The sequence below is a fragment of the Oncorhynchus kisutch genome, linkage group LG3, assembly GCF_002021735.2.
Source record: "Oncorhynchus kisutch isolate 150728-3 linkage group LG3, Okis_V2, whole genome shotgun sequence".
NCBI classification, from domain to species: Eukaryota; Metazoa; Chordata; class Actinopteri; order Salmoniformes; family Salmonidae; genus Oncorhynchus; species Oncorhynchus kisutch.
This window is the reverse complement of record NC_034176.2, coordinates 7,591,164-7,611,073: the sequence shown is the minus strand read 5'-3', so window position 1 is coordinate 7,611,073 and position 19,910 is coordinate 7,591,164. Positions and strand designations below refer to the sequence as shown.

At 47.9% G+C, this 19,910-nt stretch overlaps 1 protein-coding gene across 3 annotated transcripts in view; it reads right to left on the bottom strand.

The window, feature by feature from the left end:
• LOC109878290 (probable phospholipid-transporting ATPase IM) overlaps positions 1-19,910 on the bottom strand; it is a 72,989-nt gene that overhangs the window by 46,928 nt on the left and 6,151 nt on the right. For all 3 annotated transcript variants that reach the window (XM_031817002.1, XM_031817007.1, XM_031817006.1), the window contains exons 2-5: positions 8,571-8,659; positions 8,155-8,213; positions 3,847-3,960; positions 3,080-3,178 (exon numbers count right to left, since the gene is read on the bottom strand). In XM_031817002.1, the coding sequence (XP_031672862.1) occupies positions 3,080-3,178; positions 3,847-3,960; positions 8,155-8,213; positions 8,571-8,613 (315 nt within the window). In that variant the 5' untranslated portion in view covers positions 8,614-8,659. The remainder of the gene's footprint in view (positions 1-3,079; positions 3,179-3,846; positions 3,961-8,154; positions 8,214-8,570; positions 8,660-19,910) is intronic.

Genomic DNA, 19,910 nt, shown 5'->3' with positions numbered 1-19,910 from the left:
GATGAACGGGGCAAAGTACAGAGAGATCCTTGATGAAAACTCCATAGCGCTCTGCTCCATAGCGCGCAGGACCTCAGACTGCGGCGAAGGTTCACCTTCCAACGGGACAATGACCCTAAGCACACAGCCAGGACAACGCAGGAGTGGCTTCTGAATGTCCTTGAGTGGTTCAGCCAGATCCCAGACATGAACCCGATAGAACATCTCTGGAGAGACCTGAAAATAGCTATGCAACGACGCTCCCCATCCAACCTGACAAAGCTTGAGATGATCTGCAAAGAAGAATGGGAGAAACTCCCCAAATACAAGTGTGCCAAGCTTGTAGCGTTCATACCCAAGAAGCCTTGAGGCTGTAATCACTGCCAAAGGTGCTTCAACAAAGTACTGAATAAAGGGTCTGAAAACTTATGTAAATGTGATATTACATTTTCAATTATGTACCTGTTTTTGCTTTGCCATTACGGGGTATTGTGATGTCATTACGGGGTATTGTGATGTCATTACGGGGTATTGTGATGCCATTACGGGGTATTGTGATGCCATTATGGGGTATTGTGATGTCATTACGGGGTATTGTGATGTCATTACGGGGTATTGTGATGTCATTACGGGGTATTGTGATGTCATTACGGGGTATTGTGATGTCATTACGGGTTATTGTGATGTCATTACGGGGTATTGCGATGTCATTACGGGGTATTGCGATGTCATTACGGGGTATTGTGATGTCATTATGAGGTATTGTGATGTCATTACGGGGTATTGTGATGTCATTACGGGGTATTGTGATGTCATTACGGGGTATTGTGATGTCATTATGGGGTATTGTGATGTCATTACGGGGTATTGCGATGTCATTAGGTAAGGAGGGTGGGTAAGGCCCCCATACAGAGGTAAGGAGGGTGGGTAAGGCCCCCATACAGAGGTAAGGAGGGTGGGTAAGGCCCCCATACAGAGGTAAGGAGGGTGGGTAAGGCCCACATACAGAGGTAAGGAGGGTGGGTAAGGCCCCCATACAGAGGTAAGGAGGGTGGGTAAGGCCCCCATACAGAGGTAAGGAGGGTGGGTAAGGCCCCCATACAGAGGTAAGGAGGGTGGGTAAGGCCCCCATACAGAGGTAAGGAGGGTGGGTAAGGCCCCCATACAGAGGTAAGGAGGGTGGGTAAGGCCCACATACAGAGGTAAGGAGGGTGGGTAAGGCCCCCATACAGAGGTAAGGAGGGTGGGTAAGGCCCCCATACAGAGGTAAGGAGGGTGGGTAAGGCCCCCATACAGAGGTAAGGAGGGTGGGTAAGGCCCACATACAGAGGTAAGGAGGGTGGGTAAGGCCCACATACAGAGGTAAGGAGGGTGGGTAAGGCCCCCATACAGAGGTAAGGAGGGTGGGTAAGGCCCCCATACAGAGGTAAGGAGGGTGGGTAAGGCCCCCATACAGAGGTAAGGAGGGTGGGTAAGGCCCCCATACAGAGGTAAGGAGGGTGGGTAAGGCCCACATACAGAGGTAAGGAGGGTGGGTAAGGCCCCCATACAGAGGTAAGGAGGGTGGGTAAGGCCCACATACAGAGGTAAGGAGGGTGGGTAAGGCCCACATACAGAGGTAAGGAGGGTGGGTAAGGCCCACATACAGAGGTAAGGAGGGTGGGTAAGGCCCCCATACAGAGGTAAGGAGGGTGGGTAAGGCACCCATACAGAGGTAAGGAGGGTGGGTAAGGCCCCCATACAGAGGTAAGGAGGGTGGGTAAGGCCCCCATACAGAGGTAAGGAGGGTGGGTAAGGCCCCCATACAGAGGTAAGGAGGGTGGGTAAGGCCCACATACAGAGGTAAGGAGGGTGGGTAAGGCCCACATAAAGAGGTAAGGAGGGTGGGTAAGGCACCCATACAGAGGTAAGGAGGGTGGGTAAGGCCCCCATACAGAGGTAAGGAGGGTGGGTAAGGCCCACATACAGAGGTAAGGAGGGTGAGTAAGGCCCACATACAGAGGTAAGGAGGGTGGGTAAGGCACCCATACAGAGGTAAGGAGGGTGGGTAAGGCCCCCATACAGAGGTAAGGAGGGTGGGTAAGGCACCCATACAGAGGTAAGGAGGGTGGGTAAGGCCCCCATACAGAGGTAAGGAGGGTGGGTAAGGCCCCCATACAGAGGTAAGGAGGGTGGGTAAGGCCCACATACAGAGGTAAGGAGGGTGGGTAAGGCCCCCATACAGAGGTAAGGAGGGTGGGTAAGGCCCCCATACAGAGGTAAGGAGGGTGGGTAAGGCCCCCATACAGAGGTAAGGAGGGTGGGTAAGGCCCCCATACAGAGGTAAGGAGGGTGGGTAAGGCCCCCATACAGAGGTAAGGAGGGTGGGTAAGGCACCCATACAGAGGTAAAGAGGGTGGGTAAGGCCCCCATACAGAGGTAAGGAGGGTGGGTAAGGCCCCCATACAGAGGTAAGGAGGGTGGGTAAGGCCCACATACAGAGGTAAGGAGGGTGGGTAAGGCCCACATACAGAGGTAAGGAGGGTGGGTAAGGCCCCCATACAGAGGTACGGAGGGTGGGTAAGGCCCCCATACAGAGGTAAGGAGGGTGGGTAAGGCCCCCATACAGAGGTAAGGAGGGTGGGTAAGGCCCACATACAGAGGTAAGGAGGGTGGGTAAGGCCCCCATACAGAGGTAAGGAGGGTGGGTAAGGCCCCCATACAGAGGTAAGGAGGGTGGGTAAGGCCCCCATACAGAGGTAAGGAGGGTGGGTAAGGCCCACATACAGAGGTAAGGAGGGTGGGTAAGGCACCCATACAGAGGTAAGGAGGGTGGGTAAGGCCCCCATACAGAGGTAAGGAGGGTGGGTAAGGCCCCCATACAGAGGTAAGGAGGGTGGGTAAGGCCCCCATACAGAGGTAAGGAGGGTGGGTAAGGCCCCCATACAGAGGTAAGGAGGGTGGGTAAGGCCCCCATACAGAGGTAAGGAGGGTGGGTAAGGCCCCCATACAGAGGTAAGGAGGGTGGGTAAGGCCCCCATACAGAGGTAAGGAGGGTGGGTAAGGCCCCCATACAGAGGTAAGGAGGGTGGAGAAGCCCCAATTATCTCTTCATACTCACGATGTCGTCTGTAGCGTCTTTAACAGCCGTCACAGACAGCACCAGGACCAGAGGGACCACGGTTGTGAACCAGGACAGAGAGGAGATTGCAGGAATCACCTACCGCAGGACATCCACAACATTCAACAAATGCTTAGGTAACATTTATAAATCTACACAAAATCTCACATTCATTATAACCCCCCCCCCCCAAAAAAAAAGATAGGGAGGGGAGATTGGTATTGGTTGTAAATGGCGCTGATATGAGCTCGACCTATGCAGTTAGTATGCAGATAAAAACACACACGGGAACGAAACAAGCCTACACATAGACGTTCAGAACAGGACAGAATAGATGACAGAAAGCCCTCTACTAGATCCATAAGACAGAGGTCTACCTACGCGTACAGTATATGGCTCTGCTCTCTACTAGTCTCCAGAGTTGTTTCTACCATACTGTAAGCTGTGATGAGTTCTCTCTAGGTCAGGTATGTGTTGTGTTGTGTGTGACCCTGTATATGACAATGGGACTTTGCTAAAATGCTAAGTCAACTTCCTGTTCTGAGTACGTCACTTCCTTAATCTTAATACACTTCACTCAGTCATATCTTGTTTTCTTACTGACTATAGCTTTACTCTGTGAATCACATCAATCATATCAGTCATAGCAATCTGCTCAGCACTAACATGGGCCTGATAAGTATTTATATGTTAGCTAAAAGTGTGTGTGTGTGTGTGTGCGTGTGCGTGTGTGTGTGCGTGTGTGCGTGTGTGTGTGTTCCACTCACTTGGAGTATCAGCAGAATGAGGAAGTAAGCGTTGGCGATCCTCTGGAACTGTTCGAAGAGGTTGAGTGGCAGGAAGTTGAACGTGTTGTACTTAGACGTCTTAATGGCATTAGTCTGGAGGAGGGAGGGAGGGAGGGAGGGAGGGAGGGAGGGAGGGAGGGAGGGAGGGAGGGAGGGAGGGAGGGAGGGAGGGAGGGAGGGAGCGAGGGAGGGAAGGAGGGAGGGAGGGAGGGAGGGGAAGGAGGGAGGGAGGGAGGGAGGGAGGGAGGGAGGGAGGGAGGGAGGGAGGGAGGGAGGGAGGGAGGGAGGGAGGGAGGGAGGGAGGGAGGGAGGGAGGGAGAAGAGATCATATTATGCCTATGAAGTTTAAAGTGACAGGACACCATCCAAATACCGTGGCTTCCTCTATTTCGCACATCAGATGGGATCTAAGGTTGCCATGGTTATTTCCCTGCTGACTGGGCAGGCATTGGAATGGGCTACGGCCACCTGGGAGAGGAGAGGAGGAGCTAGAGTCTTATGAGGTGTTCATGGCTCTGTTTAAGTATATTTTCGATCATCCCGCGGCGGGCAGAGAGGGAGGTGAAAGTCTGCTTCAGCTCCAGCAGGGGAGTCAGACGGCTGCTGAGTATGCGCTCACCTTCCGGACAGTAGCAGCTTCCAGTGGGTGGAATGAGCCAGCGTTCAGCACGTTATTTAGAAGAGGCACAAGGAGGTCCAGACGGAACTGGCCTGCCGAGATGACAACCTCACCCTGGACGGATAACCTCCTCTCAATCCCACCCGTCTGGATAACCTCCTCTCAATCCCACCCGTCTGGATAACCTCCTCTCAATCCCACTCGTCTGGATAACCTCCTCTCAATCCCACTCGTCTGGATAACCTCCACTCAATCCCACTCGTCTGGATAACCTCCACTCAATCCCACCCGTCTGGATAACCTCCTCTCAATCCCACCCGTCTGGATAACCTCCACTCAATCCCTCACGTCTGGATAACCTCCACTCAATCCCACCCGTCTGGATAACCTCCACTCAATCCCTCCCGTCTGGATAACCTTCTCTCAATCCCACTCGTCTGGATAACCTCCACTCAATCCCTCCCGTCTGGATAACCTCCTCCGGGAGCGTCGGCATCTCCATCACTTCTCTCCCTCCTTCGGCGAGTGTTCGGCATCAGAGCCTGAACCCACGGAGGCAGAGGTCACACGTGTTCCCACGGCGGAACAATGCAGACGGATACACCTGGGGATCTGTCTGTACCGTGGCCAGGGAAGGCACAATCGCCAACGGTGTCCGTTACGTCAGAATCCGGGATCCACTAGGGCAGGGGGATGGTCACGTGATGTTACATCCCCTGGACCAGGAGTCAGTATTCCATCTACTGCTCTTCCTGTCAGACTCTTTTGAGTACCCGTCACTCTGGCTGACTGTCCCTCGTGCCCCGTGTCTACAGCTTTAGTGGTCAAGACCATACCATAATGCCCTAATACCCCCCATTGTGCCCTTGGGCTGAATATAAAATGTTTTATTCCCTTCTCCCTGCGTGCTACGTGCACCGAAGCACCTCTCACTCACATGGCTCTCCATCCTCTGATCAGGTCATTCTCACAGGCTACAAGTGAAGACAGACACATCGGCGGACGCAACTGCACGCGTCGTTATCCAATTCCGAGGTGCATATTGAAGATATTGGAAGAACTGTCCACATTTACTTTTCATCAGCCAACAATGCAAAATGCAAAAGCATTAGCCTATGTCAATCTAATATCCACAATAGTACAAAAGTTTACCTATTCTGTGGGAGAAAGAAATACTCCAAACAGAAGCTGTGTTCTAATACCCATACTAACATACTGTATACTACATACTTAATCAGTATACACTACACACTATTAGTTCATTTTAATATATGTAAACAAATGGTATTCTTTCAGTGGAGCGTACTAGCGCTTCGCCTGTTTACCGGATGTTGATGCTGTTGCTATGCAACTTCTTGCTAGCTTGTTAGCATAACAAATGACTAGCTGGACATCTTAGGACTTCATTAACAATGTCCATTGACAACACACAATAACTATACCACTTAGCTAAAGCTAAGAATGATAAGAATAATCAAGTCAATAGGTTGTGTTTGTAAAGTCACTCTGGCTATCTACTCTGATTTTCAAAGCACTCTCGTCTGAGTGTGCCAGAGCACAGAATAACTGATGAATTTACGAACACCCGCTGAATATGGACGGTGTCAGTAAACATTGACAAAAAAAGCATAATTAAATTGTTGCCAGCAGACAGTTACAGTCACCAACACTCTGGACAACATGAAAACAGCCTAAACAGCTCTGCTAGGGAGAGTAAAATGGTCAGAGTGAGGTGTTCTCTCATTATGTGTCTGGAAGTAGATAGCAAGCTAGCCAATGTTAGCCAGTTAGGTGCTCTACTGCCATTGTGAGATCAAAATGCTCAGATCTTGGCCAGAACTTCCAGTGTCAGAGAGTGAAACGCAATTTACGAACACACAGTTGGATAGTTAGTTAGATAGCATATATGTAGTTAATATACTGGCAAGTTTCATGTATTAGTAGCCAACTAACGTTAGGTAGCTAGCTAACATACCGGTACATAGTGCTGTAATGATATGCTATGCGGTTCATAAGGATAGCGTAGCTAACAAATTGTCAGCCAAGTGTAACGTAAGTTCAGATAGTATGAGTACTGTATTCGAACACAGCTCTATTCTGGGACAGTTGTGGAATGCGATAGATCCCAAATGAATACAGCCGCTAGTATCAAAAAAAGGTTTCTGAATGTTACGCAATGTTCTGGCCTTTCTAGGGAGTTTTTCCTAGCCACCGTGCTTCTACACCTGCATTGCTTGCTGTTTGGGGTTTTAGGCTGGGTTTCTGTACAGCAATTTGTGACATCAGCTGATGTAAGAAGGGCCTTATAAGTAAAACAAATGAAGATCAGATCAGAACATTTAGCTTAAAATGTTGATAAACTATGAGGCTATTTGTGCACATGGCAGTAGGCTATAAGCACATGGCAGTAGGCTATAAGCACATGGCAGTAGGCTATAAGCACATGGCAGTAGGCTATAAGCACATGGCAGTAGGCTATAAGCACATGGCAGTAGGCTATAAGCACATGGCAGTAGGCTATAAGCACATGGCAGTAGGCTATAAGCACATGGCAGTAGGCTATAAGCACATGGCAGTAGGCTATAAGCACATGGCAGTAGGCTATAAGCACATGGCAGTAGGCTATAAGCACATGGCAGTAGGCTATAAGCACATGGCAGTAGGCTATAAGCACATGGCAGTAGGCTATAAGCACATGGCAGTAGGCTATAAGCACATGGCAGTAGGCTATAAGCGCAAATGTTCCATTAACGGGAAAACACCATTATCCAAAGTGACCACAAATGTGATGATGCAGGTAATGCTTTGATTATAAAGGTGCATTTTTTTAAGGTGAAAAAGATCATCCTCAAACTTCCTGAAGCTTATGTACGCCAGTTAGACTCTACACCCATTGTAAAGTGAATTCATGTGCTTCATGTTAAGAAGTTATTTTGCACCTTTAGTTGTGATACCAACCTTATCAAAACATATAGGCCTATGGGCTAGGCTGCATGAGGAGTGGGACTATGATTTGAAAAAGTCACAAAAATGATCATGCACCTTTCTCGAAACAGGGGCAAGTGTGAAAAAAAGATGTCATCTATGCACTTAAATAGCAACTGGAGGACGCTTTACACCTGGTTCATTTTCATGCAAGCCAGGTGGGCTATACTCCTGTTGTACAGAAAAGCAATGTGCTTAATATTAGGAAAGTTGAGAAATAAATATAGTAGGTCTAGCCTATAGAAAGCTGATGGGATCCTCCTCTTTTTAATAGAGGCCATCAATCTGTTTTCTCACGCAATTGCATAGCCTAGCATAGCCTAGCATAGAAATGTTGTGCCACATGAGCTCATGGGCTCTCACGAAGTGTTTGATTAGACTTTTGAGAAGATTTGCATTGATGTCAGAGTGATTTCGAGGGAGTTCCAGGCAGAGTGCTGAGTTCCAGGCAGTTAGCAAGTTTGGTAAGCTACCAGAGGAGACCAGAACAGAACAGACCAGTGCAAATCAGACCAGACCAGAGCGAACCAGAGCAGAGCAAACCAGACCGGACAAGAGCATAGCAGACAAGACCAGACCCCTGGCAGCCTGCCAGCAGCATGATAATAACCAGACAGTGACATGTATAGTCTGGTCACAGTTGACTAACTCAACACACAAGAGCATACATGCACTAAACTCACCGCATACTTGAAGGAGAGGTTATACTCTCTGTCGTTTGCCCTCAGTCTCCTCTCCAACTCTGAGAGAGAGAGAGAGAGAGAGAGAGAGAGAGAGAGAGAGATAATATGACATTTTAAATGTCTTTATTCTTTTGGAACTTGTGTGAATGTAATATTTTCTGTTGTGTTTACTTCACTTTTGTTTATCCATTTCACTTTCTTTGGCAATTTAAACATGTTTCCCATGCCAAGAAAGCCCCTTGAATTGAATTGAGAACAGGACAGCAACGGGTGTGGCTGAAATAGCCAAATCCAGTCATTTGAATGGGTGTTCACACACACTGTATATACAAAAGTATCTCTAAACCAACGGCAAATTTCTAAATATGAAATGTCATGAGCGCAGTCAAGTCCGGAGACTCCCAGCAGCTCCCTACCATTCTCTTTCTTCTTGGCATAGTTTAGACCAAAGAACGACATATTTTCTGCCTCTTCTTCACGCTCTTCATCTACGCATGGTATTTATCTGGGGATGGGAGAGAACAGGGTTAGTTGTGGACTAAAATACCCATTCACTTAATTTAACAACCCCTGAATACAAGTAACAGACAGACAGTATCATCCCAGGACGAAACATCCTAAATGAGATACTTCTGCTTCTCATGGGGGAGTGTTTTGGAGTTAAAGTACCCAATGAGGTGTCCAGTGCCAATTACAAGCCCAGCTTGGGAACATTTGGGAGAGATTTTACTTGTAGTTGATGGCTTTGTAATGGAAGGTTTGGAAATCGCTTCCTCTTAGGTGGTTGTAGAATTTAACGTCTCTTTTCTGGATGTTGATAATTAGTTTGTTTCTGCCTAATTCTACTCTGCATTCTCTCTCTCTCATTATATACCCTTCTCTCTCAATATAATCAACATATCCTTTCCATCTGTCTGTGTATTCATCAGCCTCCTCAACCTTTGACCTCTTCCCTTCATACAGGGAGGGAGAGGTGGTGGTGAGTCAATGGGTGTCGAGCCCTGACCTTAGAGAGCCTTTTTGTTTCTCTATTTGGTTAGGTCAGGGTGTGATGTTCCATTTTTTGGTTTCTAGGTTTCTTTATTTCTATGTTTTGGCCGGGTATGGTTCTCAATCAGGGACAGCTGTCTATTATACAGGGTGTGACTAGGGTGGGCATTCTATGTTCCTTTTTCTATGTTTTTGTATTTCTTTGTTTTGGCCGGGTATGGTTCTCAATCAGGGACAGCTGTCTATCGTTGTCTCTGATTAGGAACCATACTTAGGCAGCCCTTTTTTTCCCCCTCCTTTCAGGGTGGGTAGTTAACTTTGTTTGTGGCACGTAGCCCTGTAAGCTTCACGGTTGTTGCTTTCGTTTGTTTAAATAAAAATAAAAATAAAATGCTCGCTCACCATGCTGCACTTTGGTCCACTTCCAATGACACCCGTGACAATGGGAGGTGCCCCTTCAAAATATCCATAAAAAGAATGTGTGTGTGTGTGTGTGTCAAATCACATCAGCTACTACCAAACACTACATGCTGCCTCAAATCACATCAGCTACTACCAAACACTACATGCTGCCTCACATCACATCAGCTACTACCAAACACTACATGCTGCCTCACATCACATCAGCTACTACCAAACACTACATGCTGCCTCACATCACATCAGCTACTACCAAACACTACATGCTGCCTCACATCACATCAGCTACTACCAAACACTACATGCTGCCTCACATCACATCAGCTACTACCAAACACTACATGCTGCCTCACATCACATCAGCTACTACCAAACACTACATGCTGCCTCACATCACATCAGCTACTACCAAACACTACATGCTGCCTCACATCACATCAGCTACTACCAAACACTACATGCTGCCTCACATCACATCAGCTACTACCAAACACTACATGCTGCCTCACATCACATCAGCTACTACCAAACACTACATGCTGCCTCACATCACATCAGCTACTACCAAACACTACATGCTGCCTCACATCAGCTACTAGTATCAGGGATGATAACACCCAGCCAGCCAGTATCAGGGATGATAACACCCAACCAGCCAGTATCAGGGATGACAACACCCAGCCAGACAGTATCAGGGATAACAACACTCAGCCAGCCAGTATCAGGGATGACAACACTCAGCCAGACAGTATCAGGGATGACAACACTCAGCCAGACAGTATCAGGGATGACAACACTCAGCCAGACAGTATCAGGGATGACACAACACTCAGCCAGCCAGTATCAGGGATAACAACACCCAGCCAGCCAGTATCAGGGATGACAACACTCAGCCAGACAGTATCAGGGATGACAACACTCAGCCAGACAGTATCAGGGATGACAACACTCAGCCAGACAGTATCAGGGATGACACAACACTCTGCCAGCCAGTATCAGGGATAACAACACCCAGCCAGACAGTATCAGGGATGACAACACTCAGCCAGACAGTATCAGGGATGACAACACTCAGCCAGACAGTATCAGGGATGACACAACACTCTGCCAGCCAGTATCAGGGATGACACAACACTCTGCCAGCCAGTATCAGGGATGACAACACTCAGCCAGACAGTATCAGGGATGACAACACTCAGCCAGACAGTATCAGGGATGACAACACTCAGCCAGACAGTATCAGGGATGACAACACTCAGCCAGACAGTATCAGGGATGACAACACTCAGCCAGACAGTATCAGGGATGACAACACTCAGCCAGCCAGTATCAGGGATGATAACACCCAACCAGCCAGTGTGTGTAGTCAGTTAACATTGACATTTTAGTCATTTAGTAGACTCTCTTATCCAGAGCAACTTAGATTAGTGAGTGCATACATTTTCATTTAATTTAATTTGACACTTTTTTCATACTGGTCTCCCGTGGGAACCGCCTCTCAGGATTGGCTGTCATGGTGATCTCAGTTCTGGACATATTTATAGCACACGCGTGTGTATTTAAGAATGTGTGTTTTAAATCAGAGACACACAGAGGCCCAAGTCTGCTAAAATACACATGCACGCACACACACACACACACCACACACACACCACACACACACACACACACACACCACACACATACACCACACACACACCACACACACACACACACACACACACACACCACACACACACCACACACACACACACACACATACACACACACACACACACCACACACACACCACACACACACACACACACCACACACACACCACACACATACACACACCACACACATACACACACACACACACCACACACATACACACACACATACACACACACACACACCACACACACACACACACCACACACACACACACACACACCACACACATACACACACACACACACCACACATACACACACACACACACACAAACACAAGCTCCTTTCAGTGTCAACTTCAAGCCTACCTTCCATCTATCATCTATTCATTGTGTAAAGCCCCCCAAATACACCAAAGTCAAATAGTCCCCTTATTTAAACAGCCTCCTGAAGACAACTATACAGGCCCCTAAAACCACTACACATTTTCCATCCCAGTCTGTGGTCCGTTGCCAAACAGGGCACATTGTTAAAGCAATGAGGAGGAGCTGATTTTATCCAACCACACCCACTCTAGTGCTTTAAATATCATCAGGATAATGTCAGCATGATAATGTCAGCAGGATAATGTCAGCAGGATAATGTCAGCAGGATAATGTCAGCATGATTATGTCATCATGAATATGTCATCAGGATAGTGTCAGCATGATAATGTAATCAGGATAATGGCCGCATGATTACGCCATCAGGATAATGTCAGCATGATTACGACATCAGGATAATGTCAGCACGATAATGTCAGCATGATTATGTCATTATGATAATGTCAGCAGGATAATGTCCGCATGGTAATGTTATCAGGATAATGTCTGCATGATTATGTCATCAGGATAATGTCAACATGATTATGTCATCAGGATAATGTCAACATGATTATGTCAGCAGGAGAATGGCAGCATGATAATGGCAGCATGATTATGTCATTAGGATAGTGTCCGCAGGATAATGTCAACATGATAATGTCAACAGGATAATGTCAGCATGATAATTTCACCAGGATAATGTCATCAGGATAGCGTCAGCAGGATAATGTTAGCAGGATAATGTCAGCGGGATAATGTCAGCGGGATAATGCCAACAGGATAATGTCAGCAGAATAATGTCAGTGGGATAATGTCAGCAGGATAATGTCAGATATTCCTCCAGAGTGATCATATAATCACATCCTTCATAAGGTCTGATCATGCTTTAATTCTAAAGGTCAAAATGTTAATTTATGAAATGTTAAGTTTATTAAAGCTTCCAGCTTCCACACATACTCACAGCAAGAGCACAGAGAGGCAAGGCTGCTGAGGAATGAGAAAGATGATAGCCTATGTGTGTGTGTGTGAGACAGAGAGAGAGATTTGGAAGTAGAGCATGCCTGTGTATGTGGTTAGCCCACCTCAGCCCACCTTCACCACAGGAACACAAAGAAACCTGACCAAGAAGGAATCTTTTGTGTGCATTTTTTTTCTTTCAAGGACAGCTTTACTAAGGGCTCTATTGCTGAAGTGTTACAAAAAGTTCTACAGCTGCACCATCGAGAGCATCCTGGTTGCGTCACCACTTGGTATGGCAACTGCTCGGCATCCGGCTGCAAGGCGCTACAGATGGTAATGTGTACGGCCCAGTACATCACCGGGGCCAAGCTTCCTGCCATCCAGGAACTCTATACCAGGCGGTGTCAGAGGAAAGGCCCTCTTCACATGGCTGTAAGGTCACACAAAACTCACAATGGCTGCATTAGATGTTGTCATTATTGTTACATATCTGTTACACATACATACACACAATATCTACATTACTAACCCAGTTACCCACTAACTACCACATAAAGTGAGACACTGTGTTCATGCCTCCAACTCAATTATCAAGTTTGCAGATGACACAACAATAGTAGGCCTGATTACCAACAATGACACGACAGCCTACAGGGAGGAGGTGAGGGCCCTAGGAGTGTAGTGCAAGGAAAATAACCTCTCACTCAACATCAACAAAACAAAGGAGCTGATCGTGGACTTCAGGAAACTGCAGAGAGAGTACCCCCCTATTCACATCGACGGGACCGCAGTGGAGAAGGTGGAATGCTTAAAGTTCCTCGGCGTACACATTACTGACAAACTGAAACGGTCCTCCCACACAGACAGTGTGGTGAAGAAGGCGCAACAACCTCAGGAGGCTGAAGAAATTTGGCTTGGCACCTAAAACCCTCACAAAATTTTACAGATGCACAATTGAGAGCATCCTGTTGGGCTGTATCACGGCCTGGTACGGCAACTACACCGCCCGCAACCGCAGGGCACTACAGAGGGTGGTGCGGTCTGCTCTACGCATCACCGGGGGCAAACTACCTGCCCTCCAGGACACCTACAGCACCCGATGTCACAGGAAGGCCAAAAAGATCATCAAGGACAACAACCACCCGAGCCACTGCCTGTTCAACCCGCTAGGTGCATCAAAGCTGGGACCGAGAGACTGAAAACAGGTTTTATCACATTAGAGGCTGCTGTCCTATACATGTCCTATACAGACCGCACCACCCTCTGTAGTGCCCTGCGGTTGCGGGCGGTGTAGTTGCCGTACAGGCCACTTTAATAATTGGAACACTAGTCACTTTAATAATGTTTACATATTTTGCATTACTCATCTCATATGTACAGTATATACTATATTCTATTCTATTGTACTATATCTTAGTCTATGCCTCTCTGACATTGCTCTTCCAAATATTTATATATTCTTAATTCCATTCCTTTAGATTGTGTGTATTGTTAGATTTGACTTGTTTGATATTACTGCACTGTTGGAGCTAGAAACACAAGCATTTCGCTACACCCGCAATAACATCCGCTAAACATGTGTATGTGACCAATAATATTTGATTTGGATTTCATTTGACTCTCTCTAAGAAGGCACTTTTATGACCAAGTATGATAACACATACAGTAGCTAAAACCTGTAGTGACAGAAAGCCTAGACTAACTGCTGATAACGCACCACAATAGCAGGAAGTCTTAATGGCGGACCGGACCGAACCAGAACAGGACAGATACCACTGAACGGCTAAAAGGAAGCCTTACTGTTGTAGCCTTACTGCCCCTGTGAGTACTGACCAAGGAATTGTCCAACCACACACTATGACAATACTACAGAGAAGTAAGGCATGGGCCATGGCAAAACCTTCTGACAATGCTTCAGTACAGTTCATGGACTATAGGCAAACATACAAACCTTTTCTGTTCAACATAAGAGATACAGCAAGGGTTCATTTAGCATAAGTAACTGGTGAGCAGTGACCATAGGGGAGAGTGGGATATGTTGAGCCATTTTTTACATGCTGCATCACTACGTCAAGGGAAATATAGTATTTGTTCAAAAAATATATCTACATATATTTTAGGATGTTGTGTATCCCTGGAAATAATCAGCAAAGTGTCACCAACCACATCATCACGATGCATTTTGATTCTTGAGAGTCCAACATCTTGAAAACTTGACAATGCAAAACATTTTGGTACTGTATCAATGGTGGACTAATAAAATAAATACCAAACTATTGTTTTTAAGTGGACTTTCCCTTTAAGGTTATGATAATCTAGGTTGGACCTGGGCAAAAGAAGGCTGATCAGAAATCAGGGGTTAGGGGAGATACAGAGATTGTGGTGATGAGCCATGGGAGGACATTAAAAACTATAACAACTTATGTTTCACCGAGACGTGGCTGAACGAAGAAACGGACAATATAGAGCTGGCGGGATTTTCCATGCACCGGCAGAACAGAGACACTACCTCTGGTAAGACGTGGGGTGGGGGTGTGTGTCTTTTTGTCAATAACAGCTGGTGCGTGATGTCTAATATTAAAGATGTCTTGAGGTATTGCTCGCCTGAGGTAGAGTATCTTATGACAAGCTGTAGACCACACTATCTACCAAGAGAGTTCTCATCTGTATTATTCATAGCCGTCTATTTACCACCACAAAGCGAAGCTGTCACTAAGACCGCTCTCAACCAACTCTATAAGGCCATAAACAAACAAGAAAATGCTCACCCAGAAGCGGTGCTCTTAGTGGCCGGGGTTTTAATGCAGGCAAACTTAAATCAGTTTTACCAATTTTTTTACCAGCATGTCACATGTGCAACCAGGGGGAAAAAATCCTCGACCACTTTTACTCCACACAGAGAGATGCATACAAAGGTCTCCCCCACCCTCCATTTGGCAAATCTCACCACAATTCTATCCTCTTGATTCCTGCTTACAAGCAAAAACTAAAGCAGGAAGTACCAGTGACTCGCTCAATACGGAAGTGGTCAGATAACGCGAATGCTACACAACCGGACTGTTTTGCTAGCGCAGACTGGAATATGTTCCTGGATTCATCCAATGGCATTGAGGAATACACCACCTCAGTCATCGGCTTCATCAGTAAGTGCATCGATGACATCGTCCCCACAGTGACTGTACGTACATACAGTACCCCAACAAGAAGCCATGGATTACAGGCAACATCCGCATCGAGCTAAAGGCTAGAGCTGCCGCTTTCAAGGAGCGGGAGACTAATCCTGAAGCTTCTAAGACATCCCGCTATGCCCTCAGACAAACAATCAAACAAGCTAAGTGTCAATACAGGATTAAGATCCTACTACACTGGCTCTGACGCTCGTCGGATGTGGCAGGGCTTGAAAACTATTACGGACTACAAAGGGAAACCCAGACATGAGCTGCCCAGTGACGCGAGCCTACCAGATGAGCTAAATGCCTTTTATGCTCGCTTCGAGGCAAGCAAGACTGAAGCATGCACGAGAGCACCAGCTGTTCTGGATGACTGTGTGATAACACTATCGGTAGCCGATGTGAAGAAAACCTTTAAACAGGTCAACATTCACAAAGTCTCTGGGCCAGACGGATTACCAGGACGTGTACTAAAAGTATGTGCTAACCTGTCAAGTGCCTTCACTGACATTTTCAAACTCTCCCTGAGCGAGTCTGTAATACCTACATGTTTCAAGCAGACCACCATAGTCCCTGTGCCCAAGAAAGTGAAGGTAACCTGCCTAAATGGACAAAAGGAACACCTATGTGAGAATGCTGTTCTTCGACTACAGCTCAGCGTTCAACACCATAGTGCCCACGAAGCTCATCACTAAGCTAAGGACTCAGGGACTAAATACCTCCCTCTGCAACTGGATCCTGGACTTCCTGATGGGACGCTCCCAGGTGGTAAGAGTAGGCAACAACACGTCTGCCACGCTGATCCTCAGCACTGGGGCCCCTCAGGGCCGTGTACTTAGTCCCCTCCTGTATTCCCTGTTCACCACGGTTGTGTGACCAAACACCACTCCAACACCATCATTAAGTTTGCTGACGACAATAGTGGTAGGTCTGATCACCAACACCGATGTGACGGCCTATAGGGAGGAGGTCAGAGAACTGACAGTGTGGTGCCAGGACAACAACCTCTCCGTCAATGTGAGCAAGACAAAGTTCTTTGGAGTCCACATCACCAATTATCTATCATGATCCAAACATACCAAGACAGTCGTGAAGAGGGCACGTCAAAACCTTTTCCCCCTCAGGAGACTGAAAAGACATGGCCCCCCAGATCCTCAAAAGGATCTACAGCTGCACAATTGAGAGCATCCTGACCGGTTGCATCTCCGCCTGGTATGGCAACTGCTCGGCATCTGACCGTAAGGCGCTACAGGGGGTAGTGCGAATGGCCCAGTACATCACTGGGGCTAAGCTTCATGTCATCCAGGACCTATATAATAGGTGGTGTCAGAGGAAAGCACATCAAATTGTTAGAGACTCCAGTCACCCAAGTTATAGACTGTTTTCTCTGCTACCGCAACGTAAGTGGTACTGGAGCGCCAAGTCGAGGACCAAAAGGCTCCTCAACAGCTTCTACCCCCAAGCCATTAGACTGCTGAACAATTCCTAAAAATCGCTACCGGGCAATTTATATTGACCCAATTTATATTATATACCGGGCAATTTATATTGGCACTGACTCGGTACCGGTGCCCCTGTATATAGCCTCCACATTGACTCTGTACCGGTACCCCCTGTATATAGCCTCCACACTGACTCTGTACCGGTACCCCCTGTATATAGCCTCCACACTGACTCTGTACCGGTACCCCCTGTATATAGCCTCCACACTGACTCGGTACCCCATGTATATAGCCTCCACATTGACTCTGTACCGGTACCCCCTGTATATAGCCTCCACACTGACTCTGTACCGGTACCCCCTGTATATAGCCTCCACACTGACTCTGTACCGGTACCCCCTGTATATAGCCTCCACACTGACTCGGTACCCCATGTATATAGCCTCCACATTGACTCTGTACCGGTACCCCCTGTATATAGCCTCCACACTGACTCTGTACCGGTACCCCCTGTATATAGCCTCCACACTGACTCTGTACCGGTACCCCCTGTATATAACCTCCACACTGACTCTGTACCGGTACCCCCTGTATATAGCCTCCACATTGACTCTGTACCGGTACCCCCTGTATATAGCCTCCACACTGACTCTGTACCGGTACCCCCTGTATATAGCCTCCACACTGACTCTGTACCGGTACCCCCTGTATATAGCCTCCACACTGACTCGGTACCCCATGTATATAGCCTCCACATTGACTCTGTACCGGTACCCCCTGTATATAGCCTCCACACTGACTCTGTACCGGTACCCCCTGTATATAGCCTCCACACTGACTCTGTACCGGTACCCCCTGTATATAACCTCCACACTGACTCTGTACCGGTACCCCTGTATATAGCCTCCACACTGACTCTGTACCAGTACCCCCTGTATATAGCCTCCACACTGACTCTGTACCGGTACCCCCTGTATATAGCCTCCACATTGACTCTGTACCGGTACCCCCTGTATATAGCCTCCACACTGACTCTGTACCGGTACCCCCTGTATATAGCCTCCACACTGACTCTGTACCGGTACCCCCTGTATATAGCCTCCACATTGACTCTGTACCGGTACCCTCTGTATATAGCCTCCACATTGACTCTGTACCGGTACCCCCTGTATATAGCCTCCACATTGACTCTGTACCGGTACCCCCTGTATATAGCCTCCACACTGACTCTGTACCGGTACCCCCTGTATATAGCCTCCACACTGACTCTGTACCGGTACCCCCTGTATATAGCCTCCACATTGACTCTGTACCGGTACCCTCTGTATATAGCCTCCACATTGACTCCGTACCGGTACCCCCTGTATATAGCCTCCACATTGACTCTGTACCGTAATACCCTGTATATAGCCTCCACACTGACTCTGTACCAGTACCCCCTGTATATAGCCTCCACATTGACTCTGTACCGGTACCCCCTGTATATAGCCTCCACACTGACTCTGTACCGGTACCCCCTGTATATAGCCTCCACACTGACTCTGTACCAGTACCCCCTGTATATAGCCTCCACATTGACTCTGTACCGGTACCCCCTGTATATAGCCTCCACACTGACTCGGTACCGGTACCCCCTGTATATAGCCTCCACACTGACTCGGTGCCCCCTGTATATAGCCTCCACACTGACTCGGTGCCCCCTGTATATAGCCTCCACACTGACTCGGTGCCCCCTGTATATAGCCTCCACACTGACTCGGTGCTCCCTGTATATATCCTCCACACTGACTCGGTGCCCCCTGTATATAGTCTCCACACTGACTCGGTGCCCCCTGTATATAGCCTCCACACTGACTCGGTGCCCCCTGTATATAGCCTCCACACTGACTCGGCGCCCCCTGTATATAGCCTCCACACTGACTCGGTGCCGCTACCCCCTGTATAAAGCCTCCACACTGACTCGGTGCCCCCTGTATATAGCCTCCACACTGACTCGGTACCGGTACCCCCTGTATATAGCCTCCACACTGACTCGGTACCGGTACCCCCTGTATATAGGCTCCACACTGACTCGGTACCGGTACCCCCTGTATATAGCCTCCACACTGACTCTGTACCGGTACCCCCTGTATATAGCCTCCACATTGACTCGGTACCCGTACCCCCTGTATATAGCCTCCACACTGACTCGGTACCAGTACCCCTGTATACAGCCTCCACATTGACTCTGTACCGGTACCCCCTGTATATAGCCTCCACACTGACTCGGTACCGGTACCCCCTGTATATAGCCTCCACACTGACTCTGTACCGGTACCCCCTGTATATAGCCTCCACATTGACTCGGTACCGGTACCCCCTGTATATAGCCTCCACACTGACTCGGTACCAGTACCCCCTGTATACAGCCTCCACATTGACTCTGTACCGGTACCCCCTGTATATAGCCTCCACACTGACTCTGTACCGGTGCCCCTGTACATAGCCTCCACACTGACTCTGTACCGTAATACCCTGTATATAGCCTCCACACTGACTCCGTACCCCCTGTATATAGCCTCCACACTGACTCCGTACCCCCTGTATATAGCTTCCACACTGACTCCGTACCCCCTGTATATAGCCTCCACACTGACTCCGTACCCCCTGTGTATAGCCTCCACATTGACTCTGTACCGGTACCCCCTGTATATAGCTTCCACACTGACTCTGTACCGGTACCCCCTGTATATAGCTTCCACACTGACTCTGTACTGG